Source organism: Alosa alosa, chromosome 11, assembly GCF_017589495.1.
Source record: "Alosa alosa isolate M-15738 ecotype Scorff River chromosome 11, AALO_Geno_1.1, whole genome shotgun sequence".
Lineage (NCBI taxonomy): Eukaryota > Metazoa > Chordata > Actinopteri > Clupeiformes > Clupeidae > Alosa > Alosa alosa.
Window position 1 is genome coordinate 13,193,886 of NC_063199.1, and position 12,424 is coordinate 13,206,309.

Consider the following 12,424-nt stretch of genomic DNA (forward strand, 5'->3'; position numbering starts at 1 on the left):
AGAACCACACAGCCATTCATTTAGCGGGCACACAAGGCAAACACACCCTGATTGGCTGAGCAGGGTTTACAGAAAAGAGAAAGTGAGGGCAGCCATGGTTGGGCTTGTCACTGTACACTCTATTAAATGTCAGTGTGTCTTTAATGTGTCAAAACATAGTTCTGGTGGGACTATGATGTATGTTGACAAGTGCCATGGAAATTTACTCAGTATCATTGCCATTATTTTGTGATCATTTGAGCCTATCAATAACTTAAGTACAAAGCAGATTAATTGAAGTTAAATTATATTTCTGAATTTAATAAAGTATGATTATAGATATACTGGAGAACTGTTATCTGATGAGTTATGTGTGAGGGTACCATACAGCAACACATGCTGATTATATTTTGATTATTAATTTGAATCACTTTTAATCAATTGCCAATTCAGTTTTGATGTTAATTTAATTATCACTGGGAACACAATTTAAAAAAATATATTTTAAAACTGTGTATAACTCTTTTTCGTCTCACAATTCAGCAGTCTTTTGGTATATTTCTGTTAAATGAATAGGCTAGTTCTGAATACATACTCTGTAGTCTTCACATTTGTATATGAACGCTCTCTGAAAATGCTTTTCATTTGTCATGTTGTTTAAGTTATCATAACGTAAATGCATCCGATGTGCTCTATCACAGCGATTGGCCAATTTACGCACAGAAACACTCACAAATACACAGACGAAATTCTTATTCGGTCTTAATTTTGAACGCTCTGTAGTGGTACAGCCAGTTGGGACACATCTTCAATTTATTTAGATTTCATGAAAGGCCTCTAAAGAATTTTGTTTGGTGGTCTAATTAATAAAATAATGTGTTTGTTCTCCCAGATCAAGTCCCCAAGAACAGTCACGGAGACCAAGAGAATATTTACTCTCATTTATGCCCTGGGGGACTATATTATTATTTTTTATTTTCAGGCTGGCGGCTTTGTACTTTGCGCGGCCTCCCATCGCGGTACTTCCGCAGAGAGCGCAGCGGCGTTCCAGAGTATCCTGTGGGGATAGCTTCTCTTGATGAAGTACGCTTATAACGCAGTGCTGTGGGGGACAGTGGGAGCAGATCTTAGTTTATTACCTATTGCTGTTTCACATCCCAATGGAAGAACAAGGGGCTGACATACACTGTGTTCTAAAACATCGCTCAAACCGGTCTCGTTGTTGGCTCTATCGACTAAAAAGCAGCTCGGTTCTTCCCAGCAGTCACTAACAAAAATGCGTTGAAGATCCATTTGATTGGCTGTAATATTGCGTTAAAATATATATACTCCTATACATTATGGGGTACAACACAAGGGGAAAAATATAAAAGCAATTGGACAATCGGAAACAAAAGAATTGACAAGTGACAGGGTATCAGCATTTGTTTGCTTCCCGGCGGAAAGTGGGATGACCCAGAGTGGACTTGAAGGCAGTTGGCCGAAAGGTGGCACTGTTGAGTTTTGAATGCAATCACAGGTTGGACAGATTTCCTCAACTCAAGGTTTGTCACAGGAGGAAATTGCATTCATAATACGAAATCAAATGGTATGAGCCTGAACAGTTAATCTCGAAGAGTTTGCACAAAAACGCACTCGCTCAATTACTGTGTAGGCTTACTTATTTTTTCAACCTAACACTGGTGTGCGCCAACAACTGCGTAAAGACAGCGTTGCTTAAAGTTGCAAAAACATGTAGAACAGACTGTTTTGATTGTTAGAGCTTTGTCACTGGTAGTCTACACAGGATTCAGAAATACACAAAGGTGAGCAAACAGTTAGACATTAGGCAAACCTCTGTCTACAATATAATATATATATATTTAGCGTATAAGAGCGCAGACGGAAATAAGTGAACCTCTTCGCCAACAAATATATTACAGTCCCACATAAATATGTGTTTATAACTGTTTTGTTAAGGTAGATGATTGTCCACTACCTTAAACATACCTTTAAAGTGAAAGAAAAACATATTCCTGCAGCATTTCGACACATGAGATATACCAACGCTACTTTCTTTCAACAAAGAAAATAACACTTTAAGTAAAGTAAGTCAGAAGAAAAGTAGTAAATGGCAAAATATCGTATTGTCAGTGTGTAGCAAGCCTCTGTCAGTCCAGAAAAGTTTACTATGTTAATTAGCTATGGTTTGAGCACGCCTATTGGCTGCGAGTCCGAGTCAATTTCCCATTTCAAGCCTGACGTCAGGGCAGCTATAAAACTCAGCAATGCTTTTAAACTCATCTGCGAGGTGAGCCTTTAAAAATCTCCTACAAGCGCGACTGCGTTTTTTTCTACAAGGCAACAATTTGCCAATCACATGCACGTTGACCTCCTCAATTTTACGCAGTTGTAAAAAGAAGCCATGAAGTGTTAAATGTTTGAAATCTTCACGCGCCGACATTCGCGTGCCGAGACGGAACGGGAGAGACGCACGCGCTTCTCTAATGCGTCTGTGCGAGAGACTCTGTGAACTGAGAGTGAGAGAGAGAGAGAAAACATTAATTTAAAAAATAAATCACCGTCGCAAAGTCGAAAACCTTTTCTTGGTTCTGAAGAAATAAATAAAGAAATCAAGCTGGCTCTCACTGTTTCGAACCCGACCAGTTTGACAGCTGCTCTTCACCCCCTTTGGAGGACTGTCAACAGCAAAAGGATGGCATCAGAACTGGCAATGAGCAACTCCGACCTGCCCACCAGTCCCCTGGCCATGGAATATGTTAATGACTTCGATCTGATGAAGTTTGAAGTGAAAAAGGAGCCGGTGGAGCCCGATCGCAGCATCAGCCAGTGCAGCCGCCTGATCGCCGGGGGATCCCTGTCTTCCACCCCGATGAGCACGCCTTGCAGCTCAGTTCCCCCTTCCCCAAGCTTCTCTGCGCCCAGTCCGGGGTCCGGGAGCGAGCAGAAGGCACACCTGGAGGATTTCTACTGGATGACCGGTTATCAACAGCAGCTGAACCCGGAGGCTTTGGGTTTCAGCCCCGAAGACGCCGTGGAGGCGCTCATCAACAGCAGTCACCAGCTTCAAACCTTCGACGGCTATGCTAGAGGGCAGCAATTTACCGGTGCAGCCGGAGCAGGAGGCACCATGGCCGGGGAGGAGATGGGATCAGCAGCCGCGGTGGTTTCCGCCGTTATTGCGGCTGCTGCCGCACAGAACGGGGGACCTCATCACCACCACCACCATCACCACCACCCCGCGGGACATCATCAAACTACCGGAATCCAAACCAACGGCAACTCGGGAGGAAATCATCAACATATGCGGCTAGATGATAGATTTTCGGACGAACAGCTGGTGACTATGTCAGTACGAGAGCTCAATCGGCAGCTACGGGGTGTCAGTAAGGAAGAAGTGATCCGGCTCAAACAGAAGAGACGGACCCTGAAGAACAGAGGCTATGCCCAGTCCTGTCGTTTCAAGCGGGTCCAGCAGCGGCACGTCCTAGAGGGAGAGAAGACCCAGCTCATCCAGCAAGTGGACCACCTCAAACAAGAGATCTCCAGGCTTGTCCGGGAGAGGGACGCCTACAAGGAGAAATACGAAAAGCTTATCAGCAATGGCTTCAGAGAAAACGGGTCCAGCAGTGACAACAACCCCTCTTCTCCGGAGTTTTTCATGTGAGTTTCGGCACTAAAACGAGAAACTGTTTAACTGCATAATCCATAAAAGTAACCCATGGTATTCTTTTCTTTCTCCTGTGAGGCTTGTTAGAATATGACACACATATGCCAATACACATGTTTATGTTATTTTATGATTTATATCGACTGGGGTCTATATAGCAGTCGCTCGACTAGGGAAGAGAGACGCCAGTCTGTCTTTTCACAACTTTTAGTTTACCTGCTACACCAACTTCTCAGTCAGTTTGTCTGTTCTAAAACTAACATTTATTTAGCAAACTTAATGTTTTCTCCAACTAGTAGAGTTTATGCGAGTGTTCTCTTATCCTGCTAGTGTCTTATAATTTCGTGGCTGCAGACAATTCTAAGCTGAAAGTCGAGTTTTGTCCACTTTTATGTGGACTTCAATTAAGTGATAACCAAATACCTAAAATCGTCAGTAATGTTGCATTCATGATTTTTTTTTATTTCTATTTTGACAGTAGACAAAAGGAAAGACAGCGACTGCCATTCAACCCCATTCTGACCCCACTCTTCACAAGTTGTGTCTCCTCTTGAGCCACAGAACTTTATTTATTGGATTGCATACATTGTTGTAAAGAGACAATATATGTCATTTTTCACCCATGCATGCTGGCCATGTGCGGTATCTTCCTTTTTGTATTCAAATAAACTTCCATGGATGAATTCGGCATGACATCCATATCATTTTTTTATGACATTCACACTTTTTTGGGATCTGCAAAAAAGTGTGTTACATCCTCTCCCATTTCTTCACCAGACTTCATCCTCTCGCACTGTGAGAGCAACCATTTTGTACAAAGTTGTTTGACTTCAGTGACGTTATGTGGCCCAGAAGAACTGGATCTCGCGAAAGGATTATGGTTCAAATGGATGAAAATAATTCTGAAGACACATTTATTTGATTACCCCTCCATATTGAGTACATTTACTGTGAACCTGAAATTATTCTTGTCAAAAAAGTAAACATTTTCGGCAATTGCGCTTCCCATGTTCTTATGGAAAACAGGCTTTGGTCGATACTGTGTTTGGTCCTGTACTGCCTATTGATTTTTGTTATGGTACATGAACTAAATGGCTCTTCTATTTGAGGCGATTGTAATATTTCACTTGTACAGTAACTAAGATTGTGTTATATAAATAAGGTGCTGCGCTCCTTCAGCGTCTCGTCCCATGTGTAAAAATGCGGAACAATCCTGATGTCCATATGAAGCCAGATTTGTACCATTTCGAGCCAAGTGCCATTCGACAGAGATACGTGTGTTACAATTTTCTGGAGTTTTACTCAAGCACTACCAGTGAATCTGGGATGTATGGAACATTTGGATACCTGTATCATCTCACTGTAGATATGTCTTTTACATTTCCATCAGTTGTCATTACTCATATCACTGAACAATTGGCATTACCTTTACTAACACTGAATCATGGACATAAATTCGATCAGTACTGATACACTGGCTGTACAAATTGAAATGACTAGAGCACATTAATAAATTTCAAAGAATTAAAAACTAACTGTCCTGTCCTTATATATTTGTTAAAGTCTTATCAGTGTTCTTGTGTTTGACTTCAAGGCGAATATATATTTCTGAAATATACATAAAAATAATTTCGGAACAAAACGAATGTTATAAGATATAATCATTTACCCGTATTAAAGGATTACAGATTTAATGTGAAAAAGTTGCGGAACACTTGTTGCTGCATGTTAAAATTGCAATAAATATTTTTTTATATAGAATATGTCACGCCAACATAGTTACATACAAGTAAATGTGTTAAACTCTAAGGGGGAAAAATCTAAATGGGATACTATTTTTAAGGCTGGCGCAGGAGTCTGTAAAATAGTTGCATGCTACTGGACAGTGTAAGGTTCAAATCTTCTCAAAAGCAAACTAGTGTTTCTCAGAAATGTGTTCAGGTCAAACTAAAATACGAGTAAATAATTCATAAAAATCTTGGAATACACAATGTTTAGATCACATGAAAGTTACAGATCGGCTGTGTGAATTGTTTTTTCAGTAAATCGCAGTGCTAGTGACCCGTAAATTATGTTCTTAAGGACGAGGCAGTGTTGGAGGCAGGCCTACTGAGAGAAGGTTTAGACCAAATACATGACTTTCCCAAAGTATAAGTACTGTTTGATTGCGGCTACTGTGCTATAATTGACGGTTGATATAATGTCCACCAAAGATATTAAGTCATCCTGTTGTGCTAAGTATTTCCTTTATATTAAGTTGCCTAGTGAGTTTTTCACTTCACACATGAGGGCAAACACACTTTAGGTAATGACACATAAGGGTTGGACAATTAAAAAACAAAAGGTGGGGTGGCAAAACAAGGACTGACATCCACAGGAATAAACTGAAGCTTAGCCCACCTTTCCCCCTCCATTTAAAATCGACTTCAGTGACGGGCGCCACCATACCCTAACAATTATACGTCAGGTGTCGTCTAAATATAGGTCTATGAGTTAACACATAAACCCATAAAATACAAGGTTATGTTTACTATGCCTGGGTTAGTGAAATAGGCCTACAGCCTTTGGGTTAGGTACTTACCTGATTTGAAATTTAGGCTAGGCTACTTAGCGCCACAAGTGAGACATTTTCATAGGCCACTTCCGAGTATGCGTGCAAGGGTTTGGAGTATTTTTAAATATAGGTACACTTTTAACAGTTTCATTTTTTACACAGTTATTTGAGGTTGAGGAGCGCCTTATTTGACACAATCACATCACTAAATCCTCACACTAATTAAATTACAACATAATCTGTGTTGCGTTAACAACTACTTAACCTGAATCTTCAAATGATTTGCCACCAGAACTTGTAGTTAACGTCATTAATGTACACTTGCAAAACCCGGATCGGAGATCGCAGATCGGCAGATACAAACATAATTTCGCTCTCCTTGCATGTGTAGGTGTTTGCATTTATGCATGATTGGTTCAGCACCGTAGTGATAGTATCAGAGGAACAAATTTAAAGAACACAAATAATTGTTGCAAGCGTGGTAAGCATTCTCACATAGGCTTTGAACTCTGTCAAGGGTTGGACTGTATAGTTTATGTGCATTATGTCCAGTGAAAACTATAACATATCCATACACACAAGAATGTCCAGGACAGCAGAGGCCTTGAGCTGAACTCTGCATGGATTATCTCAGCAGTGCTAAAGGTGACTGCCTGAGCCAACTTGGGTGACAGGATATGAGCATGCATGGTGAGATGGAAAATCAGTGTGTGATAGGTTGGCTTGGCTTGCTACTTCAGGGATGGCCTCTTTGAGCCCTTCATCTTCATCTTCGAGCCATCTCCCTCTCTCGCTCTCTCTCTCTCTCTCTCTCTCTGTGCGTGACTCAGTGTGAGGAGGATTGCTCTCTTTGAGGCTGTGTGGTGGTGTTGTGTTTCGGTCTGAGTGTGCAGGCAGGCAGGCAGTGTCGGGGGCCAGGGCAGGATGCAGCACATGCCCAAGCCTGCCTCCGAGGAAAATGAAATGATTTTCCATATGATTAATAGCAGAGAAAAGACCTTGTTTCTGCTCCTTTAAAATGATAAATTATTGGTGATTCTCCACAGCTGGGGGAAAGACTGGTTTTTACTGAGCTTGTAGGCAGTAATTTATGGCTTCCCTATCTGATTAGGTCAATATGCCATGCTGGTTAATTACATGTGTGTTATAACCTAGAACTGTTGGCTACATACGAATACTCACATTGGTGGGCTACTGGGGAGAGGCCCATCAGATGCACCTTTTCCTTGTGGTCAGTGCACAGTACACTGGTTAGGCTACTGCTTAATGTGTATTGCAATCCCATCAGTCTGTCACAGCATGATTCAGTGATTCAGAATGATGTGTAATTTGACTTATTTCACACTGTCATTTGGTCAAGAAGGTGGATTTGAAAATCGTGTTGCTCATATCTGCAGGAAGGAGAATGCTGTTCATCTTAGGTTCTTCAGTTAGACACTGATTTATATTCATGCCATGGCCACTTTATGCCTCTCAATCATAATTTATAATAAATTTAACATATAAGAAGAGGAAGGATTTACATGGCAGAACTGAGGCGTACATCTGTTTGAGATTTTGAAGATGCCAGTATTCAGCGTTCGTGTGTCCAATACTTGTTCAGTTCTAGAATCATTTTGAAAAGATTCTTTTATTACAGTGCATTGATTTTGCATGTTTGGCAGCTGTGTAGCATTCAGAGGATCATTGAGGTTGGTGTGACTTAAGGATTCACAAATGAGTCTGTTTGCACTGGAACCTTGAGGGGTAGCTAGGCTCAGATGTGCAAATGAAGTGTTGTGATGTGTCTCTTTTTTATTTTACTCCACACCTTCCTCCGCTAGGAATCATGCTGTTGATTTCCACACACATATACAATTCAGTACAGTATAGTACAGCACACACACATGCAGAGATAAATACTATTCAGCATATGCATGCCTGAAGATACAATTGCATATGTATACACACACACACATGTACACACACCCCCACACCCCCACACCCCCACACACACATGCACATGTACACACACACACCCATATCCCCACACACACATGCACACACAGTCGCACACACACACCCACACCCACACATGCACACACATACACGCACACACACGCACACCCACACCCACACATGCACACGCATACACACACATGCACACGCACACGCATATGCTCATGCACATACGCACACACACACAGACGCACACGCACACGCACACACACACACACACACACACACACACACACACACACACACACACACAGTTTTCCCGATGCAGATATTGTATTTATTTTAATTTAATAGTCTCTGTAATATTGACACCACATGTTCCCTAATCATTCCGCACATCTTTCATGATTAGGTTATTACAGATAATGTAGTTGTCTTCTGTCACAATATTGGTCTTTTGCATTAGAGGTCAACAATGGGGAAATCACACTTAAACTTATGCATATTGACATTTCAGTCATCTGCATACATTACAGACTAATATAATAAATTGAGCCAGGCAGCAACTGTTCTTTGAGGTCAATTCTGACTTAATTTTGAAAATTCTTTTATTTCTTTTTTATTTCTTAACATTTTTTTTAAATTAATGAATTAGATTATTTTGCTTGACAGGTGCTTATGCAGTGCTTGTCTGAACCACAGTTGTATAAGAGTGTGATTTTCCAGCCAATGTTTATCACCATTTTAACCACAAATTCATTAACTCATACATATAAGATATCCTGCAATTGGCCTCCAGATAATTAGCCTGTAACCCGCAAGCGTAAAACAGAATCACATTTAATATATTTTTCTTCTTTCAAATACTATGGACCACAGTCAACATCTGATCAGTATCTTTCTCTCTGTTTTTTAAACAAAAATGTATCACACTGCCCTCTAATACAGTAATAAAGATTACATGTAAAATACAGTGAAGACAGAAGTACTGATAAAAATATGATGGCATTATTTTTAAAAACATCCAGATTTCTCCAGTGATGTTTAACTCGATAGCTGTTGGTTAGTAGCTGTTTCAGTGGGACTCGCCGGTGGCATATATGGTCTGAAGATATGACTCATGAGAGGCTGAGAGGTGACGTTGCCACAGCACCCGCGGGTGGGGGCGGGGGCTTTGAACGGAGAGCAGCGGCGTCTCTTGCTCAGAGGAAAACAATCTCTGTCCTGTGAGCTCACACTTCATCTGCATCCCACCGATAAACATTTACATTTAAAGTGATTTAAATCAGACCAGTTTATGTCCCTCCTGTAGTCCGTCCATCATCCTCCCAGGCCCCCACACCTACCTCTCCTGCCCCCACAGCCGCCTGCTCTGTAAAACTGAGTTATGTGGCATTTATTTGAAAAGCTAATAATTTAACTTTTTCTCCCCCAGTGTGGCCCCACCCTGTGCGTCGGTGGGTGGTTGGGTGAGGATGCCGCATCTTTATGGAGGGCCTCCAGAGGCCCAGCGGATCTCCCTCAATGCCACTCGCCCGGCCTCTGGACGCCTTTGTTTGATTTTTGCCGGAGATAACCACAGATCCGTCTTAGAAAGCGAAAGATGGGCAGCACACAGAACAGTCAAATGTTGTTCAATCAGTTTCAACACTCGAATTCGATTGGAAAAAAAGGCCCCACACTTTCTCTTTCTCTCTCTCTCTCTCTCTCTCTCTCTTTTTCTCTCTCTTTGGGCATTTAAATCATAGTCAGTAACACGCCTCGGGACGTGCTGTTGTTTGGATGATGGGAGTGTGTTTACACCGGAACAGAGGGAAGTAGAGACCTAATATGCATAACCATAGGGCAACAGTTCAAAGCTGATTTTTAAAATCACAACATTCGGTGAATAAACAGATAAACACTGATGCCTTTTCCCAAGGAGCCCCTTTAAAAGCACAGTGCTGCACACAAGTGTTAAGGAGTGTAGAGAAGAGGAGAGGAGAGGAGTGTAGAGAAGAGGAGATGGGAGGAGAGGAGAGGAGTGTAGAGGAGATGGGAGGAGATGGGAGGAGAGGAGAGGAGAGGAGTGTGGCTGAGGCGCCATGTGCTGGAGGTTTTGTAAGGATTGGACTGAAGCCCAGTCAGTGTTATACCTGCATCTCAATGAAGCTGGCAAGGTGATTTACTCTCTCCACCCACCGCCCCCTCCACCCCCACCCCACCCCCACCCCAGCTTTAACATCAGCCGCAGTCATACAGTCCCAGGCTGCTCTCCTCCCCTCCCCCTCCCCTCCTCTCCTCTCGTCATCGGCCCGCCACCTTCTCAGCTGCAGAGTGTACACCTCTTTCTTTCTCTTGCTCTCTGTCTCTCTTTTTTTCTTTCTCTCTTTTTTTCTCTGTCTCTCTCTCTCTCTCTCTCTCCCCCTCTCCTAAGCCAGCCAGTCAAAGAGACATTGATCTCCTGGCTAAGCAAGGTGACCCGCAGTATAGCACTCCGCAAGTCTTTTTCTCTTCCCTCTTTTTCTCCCTCCTTCTTTTCTTTTCTCTGCCTTGGTCTCCGTGAAGGGCCTTGACCCCTCCGACTATGCCATGTCCTCTGCCAGCAGTGGCTCTGGTCGGGAGAGTGTGTTCCAGTGCCCTTGGAAGGCTCCCTGCCGCCGCCGCCATATCAATAACTTTTAAACACAATGTGACACACGCACACACACACAGCGAGGGCGATGCCATGTATCCAGTGGCAGAGCAGCAGAAAAACATGTCCATGCGGAGAGAGAGAGAGCAACTTCAATCTGTCTCATCTGTTGCCGTCGTTACAGAGGCGCTCTGCTACACGAGAGACACGCACTGAGAGGGAATAAACAAATAATGGAATAATAATGACAGCAAACATTGAATAAACTTTTTTTTTATTGTGTAGAAATGTCTATGGCCTGATCCTGTGTGCTGGTTAAAATGGCGCATTTATTATGCATTTAGTTTTTTTATTCTTTCAGTTTTGCCAGTCCATTTGATGTGATGCACAACGGAATTGTTTGTTTGCATTCTTTGTTAGCATGAGAGCATGTACTAATTTAATAGTTCAGTTTATGCATAGATTTGACAGTTTTGCTAAAAATGCATGTACTGATTTTAGTTTTGAATTTTTGCAACATAACTCCTTGATTCTTGTGTGACTACTAATTGTTAATATTTGTAATCTTGTCAGGTCATCTCGAAAATTCCTTCACCTGTGATGGAGAAGAAGAGGCTCATTCTTTTGGCCCCACACAGTAAGAGGTAGGGTCCCACCGTGTGTGTGTGTATGTGTGTGTGTATGTGTGTTGAAGTGTGTATGAGTGGAGGAGTGTTTAAGCAACAGAAAAAGTCACTCTGCAGGTGATCACTAGATGCTATGCTATTTTCTCTATTAACTGTACTGAACTGACCGCCAGAGTAATGTGTCTATTCTGTTTATGTAAAAAAACTGAGGTATGATGGAGATATTAAAAACAAATGAAAACATTTATACAGATGTAGATGTACACACTTCAAATTTACCAAACAGCCAAGAGGAGGACAATTCTGAATATGCTGTCCGTTTTCATCATTTCAATGTTCTACTGATGTCTCACTTTTTGAAACAAAATGACAACATTTATTTTGAGGAGCACTCTAAGTTTCCCTCAGCTCGCCGTGTGAGAAAACGAAGGTCATTTTCTAAAAGAAACAAATCTAAAAGATAACTTTCCTCTGAAGGGCAAAGAGTCGGAATCATATCGGACTGAATCGCACATTATTAAATCAGCAAGCAAATCACTTTCAATCCATTTGGCAAAAACTCAGGAAGGGCCGAATCGGTTGTGACGAGCAGCGGAAAGCCTTTCGCACGGCTCATTGGCTGCCACTCACAGCTCCATCCTGAAGGTGCTCTCTCTCTCCCTCACCCCAAGCCCCCCACCCTGTCCCTGCCCCTGTGACCGGAGAGAGACGAGGGCCGGACGGTAGCCAGAGCCCGGCCTGTATTGGCCTTCACTATCCTGTCCCCATCTCCAGTTACCCGTCCAGGGCACGCATTTGATCAGTGTCATCAGTCTCTGACCGATAGATGGAGCGTTGGGGGATATGGAGCTGTGTGTTCCCCTCGGACAGATGGACCAGCCGCCACTGGCCTGCAGAGTGAGGGCTTTGTTTCACTCCTGTGGTCAATGTGAGAGTACTACTCTGATCTCAGTGTGTGTAGACGGATGTGAACAGCTTGTGGGTGCTCATATGCATTCGTGCATGTGTTTTTACCATGTGTGTGTGTGTATTGCACATATCTG

General features: G+C 42.5%; 1 protein-coding gene across 3 annotated transcripts in view; it reads left to right on the plus strand.

Moving 5' to 3' along the window:
- The first annotated feature begins 2,109 nt into the window (after nt 1-2,109).
- LOC125303392 (transcription factor Maf-like) overlaps nt 2,110-12,424 on the plus strand; it is a 79,497-nt gene continuing 69,182 nt past the window's right edge. Inside the window, exons 1-2 of one of the 3 annotated variants that reach the window (XM_048257148.1) lie at nt 2,110-3,642; nt 11,329-11,399. In XM_048257148.1, coding sequence (XP_048113105.1) covers nt 2,675-3,642; nt 11,329-11,356 — 996 coding nt within the window. In that variant the 5' untranslated portion in view covers nt 2,110-2,674 and the 3' untranslated portion in view covers nt 11,357-11,399. Of the gene's footprint in view, nt 3,643-4,127; nt 5,160-11,328; nt 11,400-12,424 lie in introns of those variants that run through there. The other 2 variants (XM_048257146.1, XM_048257147.1) reach the window with 2 other exon arrangements.